General features: G+C 43.1%; 2 protein-coding genes across 2 annotated transcripts in view; one reads left to right on the forward strand and one right to left on the reverse strand.

Annotated features, from left to right (window-relative positions):
• Positions 1–8,145: 8,145 nt before the first annotated feature.
• On the forward strand, positions 8,146–21,604 carry Pmpcb (peptidase, mitochondrial processing beta subunit). The gene is made up of 13 exons (XM_028789163.1): positions 8,146–8,253; positions 10,497–10,637; positions 10,968–11,054; positions 11,610–11,739; positions 13,547–13,745; positions 14,183–14,262; positions 16,734–16,846; positions 17,583–17,726; positions 19,546–19,706; positions 20,852–20,937; positions 21,037–21,125; positions 21,264–21,339; positions 21,430–21,604. Exons 1-13 carry the CDS (start codon positions 8,155–8,157, stop codon positions 21,492–21,494), a joined length of 1,470 nt encoding a protein of 489 aa, XP_028644996.1. The 5' UTR covers positions 8,146–8,154; the 3' UTR covers positions 21,495–21,604.
• A 111-nt stretch (positions 21,605–21,715) lies between these two features.
• The window catches only part of Dnajc2 (DnaJ heat shock protein family (Hsp40) member C2), a 25,484-nt gene continuing 23,479 nt past the window's right edge, over positions 21,716–23,720 (reverse strand). Inside the window, exons 16-17 of the mRNA XM_028789178.1 lie at positions 22,196–22,350; positions 21,716–21,868 (exon numbers count right to left, since the gene is read on the reverse strand). Coding sequence (XP_028645011.1) covers positions 21,794–21,868; positions 22,196–22,350 — 230 coding nt within the window. The 3' untranslated portion in view covers positions 21,716–21,793. The remainder of the gene's footprint in view (positions 21,869–22,195; positions 22,351–23,720) is intronic.

Genomic DNA, 23,720 nt, shown 5'->3' on the forward strand with positions numbered 1-23,720 from the left:
TAGAAGATGATTCTAGAAATCTTTCTTCTTCCCCCCTCCTCTCCCTTTCCTCCTCCTCTTCCTTTTTCTCTTCCTCTTCCTCCTCCTCCTCTTCCTCCTCCTTCTCTTCCTTCACTTTTATAGCTCGGGCTGCCTGAAAGTTGCACAGCTCCACCTGCCTCCGTCTCTGAGGTGCTGGGATTCAAAGTCTGTGCTGACATGTCTCACTTTTCTATAAGAATCTTTTAAAAATATGTGTCTGTGTGTGGTGTGTGCCTGTGAGAGCAGGTGCCTGTGGAGAAGTCATTGGGTCCCCTGGAGCTGGAGTTTAAGCAGTTGTGAGCTTCCCAACATGGGTGCTAGAAGCTGAACGCTGGTCCTCTACAAGAGTACTTTGTGCTTTTAACTGCTGGGCCATCTTACAAACAACAGAAAAGTAGCTTCTTTGGAACCAAGAGACAGTATTCTTGAAAACTTAATACTGTGTTATTTCAGCATTTTCATAGTAAGTTAAAAATCTTAACTCTGTGTGCAAAGTCAGCTTTGCATCACTATAACAAAAAACCTGACAAAACTATTTATGAAACAAAGAGAAGTTTATTTTGACTCACAGTTTTACAGACTGAAGTCCAAAATTGTTTGTTGCAATGCGTTGAATGTGTGCTAATGGCAGTGTTATTATTGCAGGAACATGTGGTAGAGCCAGGAGTCTTCGTGAGGGGTTCTGTATGCTGTGCATTCAGATGCTGACTCTGTACCCCAAGATCAGGTTGCACTCTAGATATGGGCATTGTATTGACCAATGTGCTGTAGAAAATGCTCCCCAATAATCTCTGATTGGATAATAAAAGGCTAGAGCTTGTGACTGGGCAGGAGAGAGAGGAACTCGGGACTTGAGATGGAGTAGGAGGTCTTAGGTAGGGACTGTGAGGAGAAGGACAGAGAAGGGAAAGGAGGTGGCCATGAGGCAGGATGGACCATGAGCACATGGCCAAGAGAAGCTCACCCTGAGGACACACATGGAGCAGGGCAGCCCAGCGACACAGACTGCAAGTAGCATATGGCCTATTGCTGGGATGTAGGGTAGACTAGCTCAGAACCCACTCAGCACAATGCCAGCACCTTGTAAATAAAATACCAGGTTTCTGTGTCTTTTATTCGGGAGCTAGGCAGGATAGAGTGGCGCAGAAACCCCTTGTAAAATTACCATAACAAAATTCCTAAATGTCCACAACAAAAACAACAGTACCAGTCTGGGGACCAAGAACTTAACATACTGCATGGTACACTACCCACATTCAGACCTCAGCACCAGCCTCTGCCCTGCATTTTATCAAGTTCTTTGCTGATGCTTTTCCAGGAGACACCTAGCTGCACATTTGTCTAGAAGGCTGGTTATCTCTCCTTCAGACAGTCTCCGGAAAGGTGTGTGGAGTGACTCAAGGCCGGAGACAGAAGTCACATGACAGTGCAGTGAAAATCATGAAATACCAACTAGGCAACAAAATGGGAGACAATTCATGCACCCTAGAAAGAGCGCCAGACACAGAGAGAGCCTTATAATTTGGGGTCATTTAAACCGGAGGGAAATAAAGATGAAGACAGAGAATCGGATTTTACTAGCATTGTGGATACTGAGCTAAGGTTCCTGGGGAGGATGTTTGGTGGCTTGCTTGACATAGTTTGGAGGTTTTCAGATTGTTTTTGTTTGTTTTGTTTTGTTCTCTTCTTCTATTGCACAGTTGATTCCTGGATATCAGGGACAGCGCAGGAGCACAGAGAACTGATGCTGTCTGTGTAAACTGTTACATGGTGGGTTTTTTCTTTTCTTTTCTGTTCTCAAGGACAAATCAGCACATGCAGACCAGGGAACACATAACCATTCTCTCAAATGTAACCACTCAGAACAGAGGAAAGTATTCAAGAGGTATTTAGACAATAGGCATGTGGGGACCTTGGGACACATTCCCAGGCATTAATTATAGCCCAGTCCCCATGGAGATTAAACATTCAACTCATGGCCTGCTGCCTACACACAGTACAACCTCCATTAAGAGGCAAGAGAAAAAAGGAATAAAGCCAGAACCTGTCAATGAGTCCAGACTGCACTAAGGCGGCTAGCACTGCAGCCAGACTCAGGGAGCCGCTCAAACTACCACATGACACATCCCACAGCACAGCAACTGTCCCGTCACCAGGGGGCCACCAAGAAATGGCTGGGTCAGGAAGGCTTTATGAGATGTGCAGAGATTTTTTGTTTTGCTCCAATTCATTTGCTGTTCCCTTTATTACCTTATTAGTTATGGCCGGATGAGCAACTCTCAATTCTCTTCCTATTTCAATTTGTCCAAGAAGCTCTGTGACCAATGTCTCTCTCCCTCCAAATCTCTCCCTCTCCCTCCCTCCCCCCTCTTTCTCTCTCTGTCTCTCTGTCTCTCTGTCTCTCTGTCTCTCTCTCTCTCTCTCTCTCTCTCTCTCTCTCACACACACACACACACACACACACACACACACACACACATGCACACACACACACACACTTGTGTATTTGAAACAGTGACTGCCGGGCGGTGGTGGCGCATGCCTTTAATCCCAGCACTTGGGAGGCAGAGGCAGGCAGATTTCTGAGTTTGAGAGTTCAAGGCTAGCCTGATGTACAGAGTGAGTTCCAGGACAGACAGACAGACAGGGCTACACAGAGAAACCCTGTCTTGAAAAAAAAAAAGAGAAAGACAGAAAGACAGAAAGACAGAAAGACAGAAAGAAAGAAAGAAAGAAAGAAAGAAAGAAAGAAAGAAAGAGTGAGTGAGTGAGTGATTGTAATGCAAACCAGTAGGGAGAAAGCAATATTCTCTCACTTTTTCTGGGAAGAAAAAAATGTAGGAGAAATGTAACCTCTTTTTTTTTCCTTTTAATTAGTTATAACTAGTTAAACTTTTGTGTTGCTATAATTACAGGCTCACCTGCAGTTTTAACTAATTTTATGCATTTTAAGAATCTAGGCTGCTCCAATGGTAACATCACATACAACTAGAATACAGAATCATAATCATGAAATTGACAATAATATAATATGCTGTTATTTTCATGTTTCATTAGTTTTCTAAGGATTTGTTTGAATGTATTTAGTGATACACAGGGTTTTTTTCTCTCCAGGTTGGTGTGTGTATGTATGTGTGCACGTGTGTGTTTGAGTGTGCTCATGTGTGTTTATGTGCCTGTGGAGGTCAGAGGCCTAGGTATCTTCTTCTATTGCTCTTAAGCTTGTGTTTTGAGACACAGACTCTTACAAGACCTGGAGCTCATCCTCCTGGCTAGAGCCCCGGGATCCACCTGTCTCTGTACCCCAATGCTGGGGTTACAACTTTGTGCCACTACATAAACCTTTTCCATCATCAGGGATAGACACAGAGCACTCTGCCTGTGCAGCAAGCATCTCCCCCGAGCTACCTCACAGCTGTGTACAGTCATGTTACTGCCACTTCAGTTAAGATGGAGAGAATGGCTTGACTGCCTCAAGGACTTCTCCCTGAAAGTATACTTTTCTTCCCATTCCAACCACTGGAAACTACCAACCTGTTCATAAATTTTTTATCTCAAAATGTTACATAAGTAGAATCACATCATGTAGGCCCTGCTAAGATTGGCGTAATTCTCCTGAAATATACTCAAGATATTTAACAGTGGGGGGCTGGAGAGATGGCTCAGTGTTTAAGAGCACTGACTGCTCTTCCAGAGGTCCTGAGTTCAAATCCCAGCAACCACATGGTGGCTCACAACCATCTGTAATGGGATTTGATGCCCTCTTCTGGTGTGTCTGAAGACAGCTACAGTGTACTCACAAATAAAATAAATAAATCTTTAAAAAAAAAAAAAAGATGCTGGGTGGTGGTGGCGCATGCCTTTAATCCCAGCACTTGGGAGGCAGAGGCAGGCGGATTTCTGAGTTCGAGGCCAGCCTGGTCTACCGAGTGAGTTCCAGGACAGCCAGGGCTACACAGAGAAACCCTGTCTCGAAAAACCAAAAAAAAAAAAAAAAAGATATTTAACAGTGATACATTCATTTTTGGTGCTGAATATGTATTGATTAGTCCATAATATGCATGTAGTCCATGCTGTTTAACTATTTACCTATTGAGAGACGTTTGAGTTGTTTCCAGTTTGGGCTTTCAGGAATGAAATTGCTATGAGTATTGCAGTAGATATTTTTCTGTTATCATAAGCTTTCACCTCTCTGAAACAATGCCTACGACTACATTGGCAGGGTTGCAGTGTAAGTAACTACACTAGTCTGGAATTTCACTTTCTCACTGCGTGAGTGAGCTTTTTTCTATGCATCCTGCCAGCATGTAGCATTACTGCTGTTTCAGTCAGGTCATTCTCCTACATGTGTAGGGGCAGCACATTTCTTTGGCTTTCATTTTTCTAATGGCCAATTGTGTTGAAGGGTTTTCATGGCTACTCTGGCTGGAATACAGACATGTCCTTAGCACACACCTTTAATCCCAATCAGTGAGAGTAAAGCTAATTTGTAGAAGGAAGCACCAAGGTTTGAAAGAGATGTCTAACTGAGTGGCAGACAAAGTGATGAATCAGAGAAAGATCTGACAGAATAGGATATACTCAACTCTCACGTGAAGAGAGAGGAAAGGGAAGCTACTTAAGAGAACAGACAGAGGAGGAAGTTTCACCAGGACCGTTATACAGAGTCAGGCTGAAAAGAGAACAAGCTAGACACAGGTAAAGACAGAATGAGCCAGAGAGTGAGAAGGAGCCAGGAGATTAGAACAGACTGACAAAGTTAGTATGAGACCAAGCAGACACTGAGGAGCTGAGAGAAAATAGATTGAATCAGCTTGGAGAGAAGTTTTGAGCCAGAACAGCTGAGTTGACCAGCCAGCCAGAGCTCAGAATGAACCAGAAAGGAATGAGCTTATTCAGCAGTAAGTCTCAAAGACAGAAAACATTCTAGGCCTATATTAGATTGTATGGAGGCTAGAAGCTTCCTGGACTAGGCCTAGGTTAGCAGACTGAGGCAGTAAGCCTCACAGACGACAATTACCTCAGACAAATAAAAGTTACAATTTACAGGTGGAGAGAAGCAACTCCTGTAACTTGGCCTCTGACCTCGTCATACGGGCTGTGGCAAATGTGGCACATTCCTGCCCTTCCCCCAAACCAATAAACAAACGTAATTAAAAAATAGAGCACATTCTAGGTCCCAAAGGATATCCAAACTAATAAAATCCAAAGAACTCGCTGAAGCTCACCAGACTACAGGGGGATGGCAGTAGACAGACACAGCAAGAGAAACCACAGAGGCCAGAGAAGCACTTGAGGCTAAACATAAAGCAATACAGCTGGAAGTGATGGGGTGTTACAGTAAATCCCAATGAAATTCATAGCTTGAAAACTTACATTTCTTTTTTTTTAAAGTCTTTAATTTCTTTCTTTTTTTAAAAAAGATTTATTATTTATTATATATGAATACACTGTAGTTGTCTTCAGACACCAGAAGAGGCCATCAGATCTCATTACAGATGGTTGTGAGCCACCATGTGGTTGCTGGGATTTGAACTCAGGACCTCTAGAAGTGCAGTCAGTGCTCTTAACCACTGAGCCATCTCTCCAGCCCAAAAACTTACATTTCAAAAATTTGGAAAACTAAACATTTCGTGACCTGCAAAATTAAAAGAGGGGCGGGAGTCTAACCTATTTAAGCAGATCCACAGATCCACACAAGCACCCAGGTCGTAGCAGTGACAGCCGTCAGCAAAGAAAGGTCATCCTTACATAGACTTCCTGCTGAATTCGACCAGCTTCTTAAGGAGAGGTAACGTCAGTGTGCCTTAAACCAGTCAATAAAATACAGAATGAGAAGGAACACTGTCTGACTCCCTACAGGCATCTAATGCTAAAACTGGCTAAGGACAAACCAACAACAAAAATTAGAGAAAAAAAAGTCCTCAATAAACATAGATACAAAATTTTCAGGAAGATACTGGGAAATTCAGTAACATGTTAAATCATATCCCCATGACCAAACTAGTGTCATCCAGTAGATACAAGGATGGTTTAAATCAATAAACCTAATACCATATAAAGGCAATAGGATAGAAATCACACAACCATGTCAATAGATGCAGAGCTCCCTTCACAATGTAAAGAAACTAGGAACAGAGGGAGCAGACCACAACATAATAATGACTATATACGGTAAGCCTCGAGCTAACATTATACTAAATGGAGAAAAACTGAAAGCAGGTCCCTTAAAATCAGAAATAGGGACAGGACGGTGGCTCCATGGTGAACATATTTACTGTACATGTGAGGTTTGGAGTTCAGATTCCTAGAACCCAAGTATATGGTGGTGAGCTTGGTGGCCTGCCTATAAGTCCAGCCTTGGAAGGTGGACAGGGAATCCTCAGATCAAGCTGGCCGGAGAGACTGGCCAGTTCAGTGAGCTCAAAGTTGAGTGAGATACTCTGACTCTGTGAACCAGGTAGGAGAGTGGTTAAGGATGACTGCCAACGTCAGCGTGGGACCTTCACATGCAACATGTGTGTGCGTGTGCACACACACACACACCACATCCCTGCACGGGTGGCACTTCCCACCAAAAATATGCACAACACATGCATTAAAAAATGAAAAAAAAAGATTTTTAAATGAAAGTACAAATGATCAACAAATATTTGAAAAAAAATGTCCACTACTCATGACTTTCAGAGAAATGCAAATTCAAACTGCTGAGATTACATCTGTTCTAGTGTTCTTTACTATCACTGTGATAAAAGAACCTGAAGTTCGGCAGGGTGGCAGGAACAGGTACTATCACACTGCATCACGGCTCAGAAGCAGGGAGATCCGGAAGTGGGACCAGGCTATGAAACCTCCAGGGTCGGTGCCCAAGGATGTAAGGTAAGACTCTACGGTAAGACTCTAATGCCTAAAGGTTACACAGCCTTCGTGAACAGCGCCACCAGATGGAGGGCAGTTGTTTAAACTTCAGCACTAGATTCAGAATGGCTAACAGTAAAATAGCAAGAGAGCACATGCAGAGGTCAAAGGCCTCCGAATATGACATGGAGTTTTGGGTTTGGATGTTGGGATGAAGGGACATGTGACTACGTGTGATTACAGCTGTGGGGAGAGATGTAGGGGGAAGGCAGGAATTCTATTTTGTACAAATTGACATTGAGGAGCCGAAGGGATTTTCACGTCTAGTGGTGGATAGCTAAGAGCCTGGGTGGGGAAGACAGGTCGTCAGGTGGAAAAGGACACAAGGGGACAAGTTAGACAGAAGTCCAACTTCTAGAGTTACAGAGCACACTCTCTAGTGTTAAACAGGCCGTCAATGCCTCAGGCCCCACGGTAAAATTAGAATAGGGGCCTTCGAGAAGGCTCAGCAGGAAGTCACTTGCAGAGCAAGCCTGTCCACCTGAGTTCCACCCCCCGGAACTCATGTAAAGGCAGAAGAGGCGACTGATTGCATAAAGATGTCTTCTGACCTCCAAGGCTTGCAGTGGCACGTCCCACCCCTTCACATAATAATAAATTAAATTAAAAATTTTAATTTAAAAAAGTGCTTGCTATTTTTGTTACACCTCAAGCCCTGAAACACATGATGGAGGTGTCTATTTAACAAATTTTAGTTTCATTAAAGTGTACGTGGATAAAGAGGCACCCAGGCATGTGAATAAGCAGTTTATTTAGGCAGAGCCCTAAGACTTGGAAGCAAACAACATTAAATCTTCGTAACAGAATGTAAGATTAGGTTTGTAAAGGTCTGTCTTTCAGTAGCAATCTTGCCAAAGGAATTGCTATGGGAATGGAATAAGCAAAGCTACAAACATTAGAACAACAATGAACAACCATGTCTGTCCCTCCCGCACTGGTTCTTTCCGATTAATTCCAACCGTCTGGGGATACCAGGTTCCTTTCACTTTGTCCCTTGTGTGCCTTGCACATCGTTTCTACAGACCTCCTGAGTTTTTGAAGTGAATTGGGGAGGGAGTCAAGGGGTGAAGGGATTGGGGTACTAAACCCAGATTCAGAAGCAAAGGAATTTCAAAGGCTGCAATTCCCATGGCCGCCACGAGGTGGAGCCAACGTCCTGTTCTGAGGCCTAGAGTCACGACCCGGAAGTACCTGTCTTCCTTATCCACAGCAGAGATGGCGGCGGCAGCTGTATCCCGGACGCTGTTGCCGGTGGCCCGGCAGCGCCTGTGGGGATTTACACGAAGGCTTCCGCTTCGCCGCGCCGCTGCTCAGGTGAGCCTCGCTCTGCCGTGCCCAGCGGCTCCCGGTGCGCTCTGGGCCGGGCCTCTGGATCCCCTACCCCTGGGCGCCGGCGGCCGGGCCGCAGAGGGGGCGGGGCGGCTGCTCCCCCTCCCACGTGACCTGCCGGAGTTGGGAAAAGGACCCGTGGATCACCAAAAACGTAGTGCTTGTAAATTGGAGATCAGTGAGAAATGTTACTCGCTTTTCCACTTAAGACAAGCTTCATCCTCAGTTGAGCAAATTTTTATCTCTACGTATTTCTTATTTGAGAGTTGCCTTGCTCCAAACGGATGTAGGACTGTGACACTACCCCTCTCTCTGTCTCATTTTCTCTCTCTGTGTGTATGTTAGTAGGTTATTATCAATGGAACTGTATGTCCAGCTGTTCTCACCCAAGAAGAGGAAACCAGGACAAGCTCTTTACGAATTTGAAGTTGGCTTTGGTTTTTGTTTTTGTGGGTTTTTTTTTTTTTTTTTGAGACATACTTGTCATACAGGGTTTCTCTGTGTAACATCTCTGACTGTCCTGGAACTTGTCCTGTAGATCAGGTTGGCTTCAAACACTGATCTGCCTGCCTCTACACAATAGGGCAGTCGTGTCATGGTACATTGTTTGATCAGGGAGCGAAAGCCTTTGGGTAGAGAAGCAGGACAGTGCAGGTTAGTAGAAGTTTCTTAAGTACCTGTTTCTATCGTTGTGATAAAACACCATGACCATGGCAACTCTTATAAAGGAAAACACACTCACTGGGGCTGGCTTCCAGTTCAGAGGTTTAGGTCATCGTCATCATGGCAGGAAGCACATAGCCAGGCTTGGTAGAGAAGGAGCCAAGAGTTCTGCATCTGGGTTGGCTAGAGATAGCGACAGACAGACAGACAGACAGACAGCGAGCCTGGCTTGGGCATTTTAAACCCGTAACTCACCCAGTGGCATACTTCCTCCAACCTTCTAGTAGTGCTTCTCCCTGATGACCAAGTGTTCAAATCTATGAACCTGTGGGGGGCATTCCTCTTCACACCACCACAGTATCGTCCATACCTGGTGGCTAGGTCAATCTCAGATTTTTGAGTCAGGGTTTAGCAAATATGTTTTTCTCATTTCAATGTGAAAAGAAAAAGCTGCTTAGAAGGTGAAGGTCTGAAGTCACACCAGTAGGGCAGAGTGTACTTGGAGCGTCTGTCTTGTTTCTGTCTGTCCCTGCCCACACATGTCCTTTGTCAGCGGTAGCGTCCTGCCTCACTTCTGCATACTTACTTTTATATTTTTATTTCAGTTTCTTGACTTTTTTCCTTAGTGAATATGAAACATTTGTGAGAGGTCCTTGAATCCGGTGTGTTTCTTGCCGGGTAATGTAGTGAGTGCTCCTGTTCCTGGAGAGAAAGGCATGTTCTCAGTAGTGTTGCTTGTTTGAGAGAGCAGGTGCTTAAGGAACATTCCCTAGGGGTCTTAGTTAGGGTTTTGCTACTGTGAACAGACGTCATGACCAAGGCAACTCTTTTTTTTTTCTTTGGTTTTTCAAGACAGGGTTTCTCTGTGTAGTTCTAGCTGTCCTGGAACTCACTCAGTAGACCAGGCTGGCCTCGAACTCAGAAATTCGCCTGCCTCTGCCTCCCAAGTGCTGGGATTAAAGGCGTGCGCCACCATCGCCCGGCCAAGGCAACTCTTATAAGGACATAATTGGGGCTGGCTCAGGTTCAGAGGTTCAGACCATTATCATCAAGGCAGGAACATGGCAGCATCCAGGCAGGCATGGTGCAGGAGGAGCTGAGAGTTCTACATCTTCATCTGAAGGCTGCTAGCAGAATACTGGCTTCAGGCAGCTAGGATGAGGGTCTTAAAGCCCACATTCACAGTGACACACCTACTCCAACAGGGCCACACCTTTCTAGTAGTGCCACTCCCTGGGCCAAGCATATATAAACCATCACACTAGGCTAGTGCTAGAGCCCAGTGGAACCAAAGTTGAGGAAAAAGTTTTGTCCAGAACTGGGGCCTCATTTTCCATGCTTTCTGCCAAACACACACACACACACACACACACACACACACACACACACACACAGGCGTGCACATGCAAACACACAAAAATTACGACCCCCTTCCCCCTCCCCCCCATCCCCCCGTCTAGGAAAGTGTTTTTGGAGTGAGTCTATTTGAGGCTTTTTTGTTTTGGGTTGACATTGAATACCAGAATGGTAATGTTTGCTCTCTTTCCTCCTCCTCTGCTCATCAGTCATTGTATTTTGGAGGGTACCGACTAAGAAGTACACAAGCTGCTCCACAAGTTGTTCTGAATGTTCCCGAGACACAAGTAACATGTTTGGAAAATGGACTCAGAGTAGCTTCTGAAAACTCTGGGCTGTCAACATGCACAGTAAGTGACCGCTACAGCCTTTAGTTTGTACCTCGTTTGGGAGGGAGCAGACACAACTGCAGCTCTTTAGTTGGCTGGCGGTTTGTTGATTACTTTGCCTTGGCAAGTTTCTCCGAAACTTTATTATGGGACTGTGTTTGTGAGTAGACGTACCCGGGAAGGGCGGAAGACCATCTCAGACACTGCAGAGCTTCAGTTACAGATGGTTGTGAGCTACCTAACATGGTGCTTGCCCAACTCAGGTCCTTTGTAAGAACAGTGAATGCTTTTAACAGCTGAGCCATCTCTCCAGATGCAGGGAGTTTGCCTGACCGTTTGGTTCTCCTTCAGGTTGGGCTGTGGATCGACGCTGGAAGTCGGTATGAGAATGAGAAGAACAACGGCACCGCTCACTTCCTGGAGCACATGGCTTTCAAGGCAAGCTGTGAGACTTTGCCCCACGCGTCCTCTGTGAGGGGACCTCAGCAGCATAAATACTGTGTTTTACAGACAGGAGCTACTTCAGTAACATGCCACAGGCTGCTTTTATGTTTCCAGCATTGCATTTGAAATAATTTATGATAATTACTTTCTGACATTGAAGGAAGGGTTCTCTCTTGGGATATAGGAATACAAAAGCATTTATTTATTTGTTTATTTATTTATTTATTTTTTTATTTTTGGATTTTCGAGACAGGGTTTCTCTGTATATCCCTGACTGTCCTGAAACTCACTCTGTAGACCAGGCTGGTCTCGAACTCAGAAATCTGCCTGCCTCTGCCTCCCAAGTGCTGGGATTAAAGGCGTGCGCCACCACTGCCAAGCACAAAAACCATTTTTAATGAGTGTTTTGTGCAACCTAATGTACTTTACAAACTTGTCCTTGTATGACCGACGCTGGCTTCTGTGCAGTGTGTTTATTATCTGGTGTGTTTAGAAGAGATGAAGGGTAAAAGGAAAGTATCCTAACTGTGCTCCCTCCTTTATTTCAAGGGCACTAAGAAGAGGTCCCAGTTAGACCTTGAACTTGAGATTGAGAATATGGGTGCCCATCTTAATGCCTACACCTCCAGAGAACAGACTGTCTACTACGCCAAAGCGTTCTCCAAAGATCTGCCAAGAGGTATTGTTATCTGTACTGCAGAAAAAATGATTTTCATAAAGGTTCAGACGTAATTTAGCACTGTGGTTTTTGTATATCTGTTGTAAAACTGATAGAAAAGTAAAAAGCAAAACAGCAGCAACCATAACAAAAAACCCCAGAGAGGTGCCTGATCTTAGTTTTCCTCCAGATACAGACTGAAGACTTGTACTGAAAGGATTCTTATACCTGATTTAAACATAGTTAGTTCTTCCACAGTCTTAATCACTTTTATTCCTTGATGCAAAACTGTTAGTCCTGAGAAAAATTAACAAATGTTTACATATATTATTTACTTATTAATGATTATATTTGCAAAATAGAAAAAAATTTTTATAAAAATAAAATAATTGTGTTGACAAGATAGCACAGCAATTTGTATAACATCTTCAGTATATTACAGAAAACATTTTTCCAGTTGAAGAATTAAAAATGAAATAGCATTGCAAAGTTAGTTACTGAAATTATTAACTTTATGGCTGCAGAGTTGTAATGAGTTGTATTGCTCTAAAAGTTTAGTTACTGTAGGGTTTTGTCAGTTTCATCACATGCGTGGTAATCCACACAAGGACTCTTTGTGTCATGTGTAGCCAGTGATTGACATCAGTTGCTCTCCGCATTGGTTTTTGAGCCATAGCTCTCACAGAACCTGGCTCATCCAGATTTATCTGTATAGGTGGTCAGCACGTTCATGGATCCTCATGTCACTGGCTAGCATGAGGTTATAGGTGCTCCCGGCTCTAGACTACGGCCAGGTTGTTATGCTCATCCATTCTCGACATAAGAAAATTGGACAGTCTCACTGACATATAGGTACTGCTCTACCAACATAGAGAATGGAATAGACATCAGAAGAAACATTTGTTTCAAACAAATAGCACTTTAGGAACTTTCAGTCTAGACTACTAGTCCCACATAAACCAAGGTCTTGCAAAGGGATCCTGGCCCCAGACATCCACAGCTCTCCCTCACTTCCTGTCTTGCATTATGATTTTCCCGTCTGGGTTTTATTGGTGATGATAAAAAAAATGAAATTGATAATTTTCCTGTTTCACAGTCATCTCACTATGAGCTTTCTCCAACAGCCTGTTTTATCCTGTTCTTGGTATTTGAAGTGAATTGGCTCAGACAGGGCCCTGTGAAGTGAACTGAAACAAGGGAGAGAATTTACATTAGCGCAGAGCAAGGAGACCAAGGCTTATATGTTTATCTTTAATACAATTTATGTTGCTATCGAAATGAGGTGAATTAACCTTATCTTTCTTGGAGATTTTCTCCATAAAGTGTACTTCACCTTTGGCCTTTTACCTCATGAGGGATGGAGCAGACACAGCTCCTGAAGGCATATTTTGGATATAGTGATTCTATGTTCCATCGCAGCTTCATTGCTATGTGAAAATGGGTAGAAATGTTTCTACCAATGTATGTATCTGGCTGTCCTGGAATTCCCTCTGTAGACTAGGCTGGCCTTAAACTCAGAGATCTGCCTGTTCTGCTTCCTGAGTGCTGGGGTTAAAGGTGTGTACCACCACCACCTTGCTGGACTACCGCCACCTGACTATTTCATACTTTTTATTTAGAACCATCTGTATTAACAGCCCGATTATAAAGTGATAGTGTTTAGGTTTTTCTGTAAGTTCTTCTGTACAACAGGGTTTTGATTTTCTATTTATTTTAGTGTTCTAATTAAGTTAAATAAACATGTTCAGTATTGAATGATAGTGTCATGCTTTTGATGTTGGTTTAAGAGATTTTAATGCTTGTTTTATTATTTTTTTTTTCCAATCAGCTGTAGAAATTCTTGCTGACATAATTCAGAACAGCACGTTGGGAGAGGCAGAGATTGAACGTGAACGTGGAGTCATCCTTAGAGAGATGCAGGAAGTTGAAACCAACTTGCAAGAAGTGGTTTTTGATTATCTCCATGCCACAGCCTATCAAAATACTGCACTTGGACGGACCATTCTGGGACCAACTGAAAACATCAAGTAGGTGTATTTCCCATGGGAAGATTTTGCACAAAACTTATGACATATACAAACCAAAAATGTGTGTTTCAGAACACACATTTCACTGATAACTCTCACCCTGATAATTTAAAATTGTGGTTAGCTGTGCTTAGAAACTTGGAAATGAAACAAGAAATGTTGGTGCATATGTCTTTCTTGATATAAAGAGCAGAACTTTTGCTACTTTTGTGACTGCTTTCAGCACTTAGAATACCTTTAAGTTAAGTTCTATATATTTCACATACAGTGTGAACATCTGTGCTTCATATTTCCTTTAAAGTTGCTTTACTTGTAGGTGTGGTGGCCTATGAGACAGGAAGATTTCTGTGAGTTCTAGGTTGGCCTGGGCTACAGAATGAGACCTTGTCTGTAAAATAAGATGAAATAAGTAAATCTTTTCCTTACTCTGTTTACAGATCTATAAATCGTAAGGACTTAGTGGATTACATAACCACTCACTACAAGGGACCGAGAATCGTGCTGGCTGCTGCTGGAGGTGCGTTATGTCTCAGCACACGTCCTCAAAGTATTCTAAGTTGCTTATTAGAAAAATGTGGAACAATGGAACTTGACCCCCTTGTAGGTTTCATTTACAGAAAAACTTAACAGTCCATTCAGGATGTAAATGTCCACACAGGAGCTTTACTTAGAGGACTAATGCTGGCGACAAGCTGGAGACAGTTAACTTGGGGGACAGTGTTGTATAGAGTCTTGAGCTCTTTAGTTGAGAAGTAGCTTCATCCATGGTCAAGCATGGAATGGGTATATCCATCCATTCATGTGCTCAGCCATGCACTCAGGAGCAACTAGTACCACACAGGGAGGTACACGGAGCTGTGACAATGCGTGACGCAGATCAAAACATGTTAAGTGGCATCGATTTACGTAGGGGCATGTGAAGTCTGTGAATGTAAGAAAATTAACTCGAGACTGGGTACTGGGCTTAGACACTGGACACTGCCCTGTAGTTGGGCCTCACTGCCATTATTAACAGCAAAATTTTTGGTCCATAGGTTCATTTGGACATTGCTGAAGTTAATGGTGTGTCCTATATTATTAGGATTTGTCTTATTGGCTTACCCTTTTTTTTTGTTGTTTTGAAACAGTTTTGTTATATAACCCAGGGTGACCTTGAACTTGTAGCCATCCTCCTACCTCAGTCTTCTTTCTGAGTGCTGGTACAACTGAAGCCGCCATGTGACCTCAGTTGATGACTTATAAAGTTGGTGTTTATATCAGTAGGCCAGTGTAAGTCTCTACTGATCCTTTCTGATTTCTTGTCTCAGGTCCCATTTAGTCCTTAGCCATCAGGGAGTGTAGCTGCAAATACATGTTTTCATCTCTGCTCCTTTAAAAAATTATAGATCTCCCGCATTTTAGATTGGGCAGTTAGAGTAGGAGCCGCGTGTCTGGCTTGTTTAACCATGACAGTTACTAGTTCTGACAACTAAACAATGAGGGAAGAGATGGGCAGGCTACGGACTATTTCCTGGTTTCTCACTGATCCTTTGGCATTGCCGTCCTGCTATGATTCTGTGTTCTTACCTCTGGATCGATATCCAGTGACTTTCCTATGTGGCAATCCAAAAACAGTACTGTCTAAGACTGTTGTGTTTACATCACAGATGTGTTTGTTCGTTTTTTTTTTTTTTCAAAATAAAGTTTCACGGTGGAGCCCTGGCTATCCTACAACTCAACTCACTTCGTAGACCAGGCTGGCCTTGAGCTTTGAGATCTACCTGCCTCTGCCACATGAGTGCTGGCATTAAAGGCATGCATCATCAGTGTTGGCTACGTCATAGATTTTTTTGGAAACTATATAAGCTGTGCTTTTAATAGAGTTTGATTTAGAGAAATACTGTTAAGATTTATGTGTATGTGTTTGCTTGCATGCGTGCATGTACACCACATATAGTGCCTTGTGCCTGCGGAGGTCAGAAGGCAATGGGATCACCGGGGTCTGGAGTTACAGATGGTTGTGAGATGCCATGTGGGTGCTGGGAACAGAACTTGGGTCCTCAGGAAGAGCAGCCAGAGCCCATAACCTCTGAGCCAGCTCTCCAGTCCCCATTTAAACAAATCTTAATGGTAATATTTTAAAAGTATTTGCATAAGCTTAGGCCCATACATACAATTCCAGAACTCTGGAAGCTAAGGCAATAGGATTACAAGATCAAGGCTAGCCTGAGCTATGTAGCTAGACCTGCCTCAAATACATAAATACAAATGACTAGACTTTTAAGTTGATGCTCGAGATGAATGGTGAGTTTTAAGCTTGTGTTCTAGAGCTTTCCCTGATGGGATGTATTTGGGTCTCATGTTTTGGATAATAAGGAGTGCAAGGTCCTAGTGATTCTCTGAGGTTTGAATGTCAAGTCATGAGCACATGGGAAAATAGAAATGTCTTCACAATGTAGAGAGTTGTTTTGGTTCCAGAGTTCTGATGGCAGAACTCAAAGAACGAAGCATATCTGCTTATGACTCTTAAAAACGGAGCCATGTTTTCATTCGTTCCCACTTAACAGGTAACTTATGCAATGCCTTTTTCCTAGGATGCACACTGAACTTTTATAACTTAACTTGATTTTCTGTAGAAACAGGGTCTTCTGAGTGAGACACACAATTTTGAACTGGCTTGGAACTCTTTGGCCTGACATTTGTCCTTCCAGAAACAAGCCTAGAAAAGTTACTAAGACAATAAAAACATTTCCGGCAGATTACAAAAAAGAAAGTGGGGGTGTCAAGCCCTCTGTCTTTATCTGTGAATACATTTGTATGTGGGTGAGCATCAGCTGCTCAGAGAGGGATGCTGCTTTAAAGGCTTAGGGAAGGGAGATCGTGACGTGTGAGTGAAGGGCGTCACAGTGTTCCTTGTCATCCTTACTGTAGCGCACACTCCTGCACTTGCTTCACTTGCGTTGCCTGTGCTGCTGTTAGACGTGTAAGAAAATGTTTTTCTCACTTTAGGTGTTTGCCATAACGAACTGCTGGAGTTAGCAAAGTTTCACTTCGGTGACTCTTTGTGCGGACACAAAGGAGATATACCAGCTCTGCCTCCCTGCAAATTCACTGGAAGTGAGGTAGGCTAAGCTCTAAGTTAGAGATCAGAAATCGGCCTTTGGAAGTCTTAAGTTATACTTAACACTGAGTATAAAGGGGCTGAAGACATGGCTCACCGAGGGCCAGAGTTGGGTTCCTGCCATCCATACTGGGCAGCTCACAGCCACCTGTGACTTCATTGCGTTGAGTCTGATGTCCTCTTTTGTACAATCCAAATTTATAATGTGGCGGGTATAAAGGCTACCTTATAACTAAGAAGGCTGGGATTTGCTTTTGAATTGGGTATGTTCTCGGCTTCACTGCTGCCCTACGGGTACAGTTGTGGAGATTGCTATTAGAGCCAAAACTTGCAGTGAATCTACTTCTTAACTACAGTTTTATATATCAGGCCTAGTTTGCCACATTATGATGCTTATCGTAATTTGTGGGACGAGGTCTGATGTTGGCAGCTGCACGTATGTATACCACCAGTACAGATTTAAATTTGGATTAATAAAACCATATAAGATACTGGTAAAATAAGGGAACTCTTTTGACCAGGTGCAATTTTAAACAAGATGGTCCAATGAAAGAAACTTACTCTGTAACTCATAAAAATCTTCTGAACCACACAGTGTAGTACTGCCTGATAGTGAAGAGTCACAGTGAGCATTTTAACGTCGAAGTTCATAAGACTTACACGTTTTTCTTTCTCGGTAATCCAAGTATTCTGTAAGAGTGTTCTGACGTAACCGGCTGTTTGGCTTATTCTGACAGATTCGGGTGAGGGATGACAAGATGCCGCTGGCGCACCTTGCCATAGCTATTGAGGCAGTGGGTTGGGCACACCCAGACACAATCTGTCTCATGGTTGCAAACACACTGATAGGCAACTGGGACCGCTCGTTTGGAGGAGGAATGGTGAGTGGCTTCTGAAGTAACTTTTCATGGTAAATAATGAAAATTGTCTAAATGTAAATTTTTTTATTGGATATTTTATTTACATTTCAAATGTGATCCCCTTTCCCCATTTCCCCCCCACCCAGAAACCCCCTCTCCCATCCCCCCTCCTCCTGCACCCACCTCCCTACCCTCGAATTCCCCCACACTGGGGCATCCAGCCTTCATGGGACCAAGGGCTTCCTCTCCCACCTATGCCCCCGAGATTATTGTCTTTAAAACAGATCTCATTTCCAGCACTTTCTTCCCACCAGAACATAATAAGCTGTCAGATAGCTTACTTCCCTTTGTGTTTGTCTCTGTGTTAGAGTAAGGACGAGCTGGCACACTCTGTAGATGCCTGGAAGATAGTCGCCATAGAAGGGAGAGACGCTCTCCACCCATGATTAGTTCAGAAAGTTTGACTTGTTTTCTAACTTCCAAATGCCACAGCCTTTCTAATTAGGAAAAAAAGAAATTTTGAATGAATTAAAAAAAAGAAGCTATTATACAGCATAGAGATTTAAGTCAGAACGGAAATAACTTAAAAAAGGGGATGAAGTTGGAATGGGGGTTGGGGAGGGGATGGGTCTGGGAGGAGGTGAGGGAGGGGATAAGGAGTGGATATTATTGAAATAGATTGTTCACTTTATGAAATTCTCTGAGAATTAGCACAAATATTATTTATTAGTATGCTTGTACCTCTGGCAGTGTTCTTATACATTTTTTCTTAATTTGTTGTCTTTACCACATCACAATGATTCTCTAGTTTTGTTTTTTGTTTATTTGTTTTTATGTGCATGAGTGTTTTGCCTGCTTATATGTCTGTGTACCACATGTGCCTGGTGCCCAAGAGAGCGAGAAAAGGGCGTGCGATTCATGGGACTGGAGTTACAAGCAGTCAAAAGCCACCATGGGTACTAGGAATTGAGCCTGGGTCCACTAGAAGAAGCAGCCAGTGCTTTGTCTGCTGAGCCATCTCTCTCTCACCCCTCCCAAATATTGTATTTTTAAAACTAATGGAATTGTTTACCTTCATACTTTAAATTTCTAATAACAAATTTATTCTACATTCAAGCGGTCTGCACTTTTTTTTAATAATTTTTATTAGATATTTTATTTACATTTCAGATGTAATCCCCTTTCCCCATTTCCCCCCACCAGGAACTCCCTATCCCATCCCCCCTCCTCCTGCTTCTATGATATGCCCCCACCCACCCTCCCACTCCCACCTCCCCACCCACGATTTCCCCCACACTGGGACGTCCAGCCTTCACTGGACCAAGGACTTCCTCACCCACCTATGCCTGACACTGTCATCCTCCCCTACATATACAGCTGGAGCCATGGGTCCCTCCCTATGTGCTCCCAGGCTGGTGGTTTAGACCCTGGGAGCTCTGGTTGGTTGGTATTGTTGCTCTCCTCATGGGGCCACAAACCCTTTCAGCTCCTTCAGTCTTCACTCTAACTCCTCCATTGGGAAACCCTGTGATCAATTCAGTGGTTTAGCTGTGAGCATCCGCCTCTGAATATGTCAGGCTCTGGCAGACCTCTAAGGAGACAGCTATATCAGGCTCCTGTCAGCATGCACTTCCTGGCATCCACATCAGCTTCTTCTACCTTTGGTGACTGCACATGGGATGGATACCCAGGTGGAACAGTCTGTCTCTAAAAACAAACTCAGAAACTGTTAAACCATCAGGGTTAGCACTCATTAATAGCTATAGAGCTCACTTCTTTGTGAGGATTTGGATCCATGTGCCCAGTTCACAAACCCAGTTGGATTGTTTTTCCTTTTCAGAATTTATCTAGCAAGCTGGCCCAGCTCACTTGTCATGGCAATCTCTGCCACAGCTTCCAGTCCTTCAACACTTCGTACACAGACACAGGATTGTGGGGACTCTATATGGTTTGTGAACAAGCCACAGTTGCTGACATGCTGCACGCTGTACAAAAAGAATGGTGAGAAAAAACTCTAAGTAGTTAAAAAGTCTTACCTAGAATGTATTATTTTAGGCCAGTTTCCTAATGTGGTGGTAACTTTAGCTTTTAAAGTGGATGCACAGGTTTTGTTGTTGTTGTTGTTTTGTTTTGTTTTTCGAGACAGGGTTTCTCCGTGTAGCTCTGGCTGTCCTGGAACTCACTCTGTAGACCAGGCTGCCAGGCTGGCCTCGAACTCAGTGCTGGGATTAAAGGCGTGCGCCACCACTGACCGCTGAATGCAAAGTTCTTAACAACAAATATTTCTTCTAAATCTCATGTGAAGCTGATTATATGCTAAAACATAAACAAGCCAACGAGTAGTTTGGAAAGTACTTGTAAAAGCATGAGGAGCAGAGACATAGCTCAGTGGTAGACCACTTGCTCACATGCCCAGAGCCCTGGTTTGAATCCCCAGTACTTCCCAAAGAAAAGAAAGACAATTTGGCCTGGAAAGGCAGGTTAGAGAAGTGAATATAAACTTAAGTTACCAAAAGCAGTGGTTCTCAGCCTTCTTAACACTGGGGCCCTTTGATACAGTTTCTCATGTTGTAGTGACCCCAAGCATAAAATTATTTTGTTACTACTTCATATCTGTAGTTTTGCTGTTATGAACTGTAAATATCTAATATGTGACCCACAGGTTGAGAACCATTGAGCAAAAGCATTAGTAGGCCAAGGCAGAAAACATGAAGTGGTTCCTAGAAATTTATTTCCTTCATTATCAAGGGCCTTACGTCTCTTATCTAACTGGGTTGTATTTGACCATTAAGCTAAATATGGGGCTATTACACTCAGCTGACTTGTCTTGAGAAACCAAGGGGTGACCCACTGACGCACCTCTCTCTTACCGACGGCACAGGCAAGTATTTGAAGCCTCAAGACTACTTTCATAATGTGGTCATTCTATTTTTACATTGAATTATTGTGTCTGCTAATTAACAATTAGAATTTTTGAGATGTTAATGGTACTTGGAAAAATAATTAGTACTTTAGTTTTAAGATTAGTAATTTCAGCCTTTCACTGAATTGAAATACAATTTTTTGTATGTTGTGGTATAGTATATGCTATCTTGCTCTTTATGTCAGCAAGTTGGATTTAACCAGCATTTCCCAATGTGTTTCAGGATGCGTCTGTGTACAGATGTCACTGAGAGTGAGGTTGCACGTGCAAAAAACCTTCTGAAAACAAACATGCTGCTGCAGCTGGACGGTGAGGGCTGAGGAAGGGCTGCTGTGGGTGCTTGGAGGGCAGGCCTGCTGGGAAGGATGCTGCTGTCTGTCTGGATACTAGATGTCCTTCTCTGAACAGGTTCAACTCCAATTTGTGAAGACATTGGGAGGCAGATGCTGTGCTATAACAGGAGAATTCCCATCCCTGAGCTTGAAGCAAGAATCGATGTAAGTAATGAGTTTTGGGCAAAGAGGTCACCTATAAAGGCTGAGGGTCCCCAGGTCTTCACTTAGTGTAGAAAAGTCACATCTGTGGAATCTGTTTTCACTACAAAAAGTCCTGATATAGTATCATCCCTATTGAAGGCTGTGGATGCGGAGATGGTTCGAGAAGTGTGCACCAAGTACATCTATGACAAAAGCCCGGCTATTGCTGCTCTTGGTAAGCCTGGCTCTTCTCATGGACATAGAGTTGGCTAAGGACTTGGAATTCTGTCCTAACTGTTTTCACTGTCTTCTTTTCTCTCCATAGGTCCTATTGAGCGCTTACCAGATTTTAACCAGATTTGTAGTAACATGCGCTGGATTAGTGACTAATTTTTGTGACCAAATATTCTGCACATATATATTTATAAAACTAAGAGATCGGGAAGTTTTCAAAACTGCCAGTGTTCAAATGAAAAAATAAAAATATATTTGGCACTTTTTGTGTTAGTCTGTTACATGTACTTTCAGAGGCCAAGTCTACAACCCTGATTGTCTGGTGTCACGGCTGAACTTTGTATTGGGAACAGCACACTTTTAAATGATGACTATAATTCCAAGTGAAAACGCGTACAGTATTTTCAGTTTTATTATAAAAGTGCACACACAGCCAAGTGCACAGACTGCCTGCATCATTTCCTGGCTCTGCTTGCATTCAGCACTTGCTCCTGAGCAGCTTTCTTTGCTTTCACCATCTCCACGAGTTCCTAGGAGAAAACAAGGTTGTTGGCATCAGAATTCTGTCACCAGAACACAGAGAATACTACCATAGCTGAGTGATGTGGGGCACATGCCTCTGATTGGTGCTAAGGAGAGGGAGGCTCAGGCCATCCTGGGCTACACAATGAGATCTTGTCCAGCAGACCAACAAAAAGTTGAGTTCAACAACTGCCAGGGATAAGGTTGGTCTTACGTTCCTGTAATAATCTTGGCATACAACTATTTTGACATTGAAGTCAGCACAGTTATCACCCAATCAGTTGACAGAACACTAACTAAACCGTGATCCAATGAGAGTCTGTTAACCCCACAACCTTATATCGCCGCATGCAGTCCTTCTTCGTCCTGCCAGGAACGGCTTCAGCTATCTTTTCCCATCTTTCAGGAGTATTTACTGGGTATGTTTTCAAAGCCTGTTCTAAAAGTTTCTGTTCTTCGGTTGTCCAAGGGGTGGAATCTATGCAGGGACCTGTTTAAGACAGACATGTGTGTGAATGGTAGAAAGTGACCGGAAGCATCGTAAATGAGTCTTCTGGTTCCCATCTCCCCTATCAAGTGAACGCCCTTCTGATACAGAATGTGTTAACATCAACTCACTTCTAAAGGTGAGAAACATATTTTTATAGATGAATTTCTATTTTTGAAAGAAAAAGAATGCAAGTATTAAGTGTGTATACCACTCACCTTTCAACTAAAACACAGTTTAAGAGGAGGTCTGCCTCACAGTGCTGCTCTCTCCACATTTACTTTTTAATTAGATGTAAATTTACAAAGTTGGACACTCAAAAACAAAAGTCATTTAAACTCAAAGGTGATGGCACATACATATCATCCCAGCTAATCTGGACACTGAGGAAGGAGGATCACTTGAGCCTACAAGTTCCATGGTGAACCTCAGCAACATACTGTCTTTGTCTCTAGGAAGAAAAGGTCACTTTAGATAGATTTCTGATTGTCCTAATTTAGGATCAGGAAAAAGAACTACGTCACAAGCACAAACCGTTTTTGCTCAAGACCCTAGAAAATAATCTATTACACTCTGGAAGGAAGTGCTTAGGGAAACTAAGCCAACTGCCCAAGCTTTTGTGACAGACAAACTCAGGTCAGGTTAGTGTTGGGTCCTATGGTCTCACTGCAGTTGCTAAGCTCTTAAATGGAGATAGTATTCATTATCTTTAATAACCGCTAAGTTAGTTTTTCAGATAAACTCTTTGCATTTGACTAAACAGCTAACAGAGGTTTAAAAAAAAAAAACGCTAAGCATTAGTGCACTTGTGTAGGCGAGATGAGAGTGTTGAATTAGTCAAAGTCAGGCTGGTTACTCGGACCACAGAGGGAAAAGAGAGGAGCACCTAACCTCACACTGCTAGGAGTCTGACCACTGCTTGTAATTGCTAGTTCTCAACTAAGAAATAAAAAGGATACTTGCTCCAAACAAGGCAGAGAACGAGTATCTTTTTGAAGCACAATAAACTAAGCCATTCTGAAGGCAGTCTGTAAGTTCTGGGAAGTGCTTAGACAGCTCAATGTTCTTACCCATCAAAGGCTCTACGTAGCAACAGGTTTAATTCATGTCTTGGGACAAAGATGGAAGTGACGTGCATTATTTTCTGGTTTTTAATTCTTTTGTCACAAGACAAAAATAAAACAATGTTGTAAGATTCCTATGAGAGGCCGGGCGGTGGTGGTGCACGCCTTTAATCCCAGCACTTAGGAGGCAGAGGCAGGTGGATTTCTGAGTTTGAGAGTTCGAGGCTAGCCTGGTCTACAGAGGGAGTTCCAGGACAGCCAAGGCTACACAGAGAAACCCTGTCTCGAAAAACCAAAAAAAAAAAAAAA

The sequence above is a fragment of the Grammomys surdaster genome, unplaced genomic scaffold, assembly GCF_004785775.1.
Source record: "Grammomys surdaster isolate TR1022 unplaced genomic scaffold, NIH_TR_1.0 125793, whole genome shotgun sequence".
Taxonomy (NCBI): Eukaryota; Metazoa; Chordata; class Mammalia; order Rodentia; family Muridae; genus Grammomys; species Grammomys surdaster.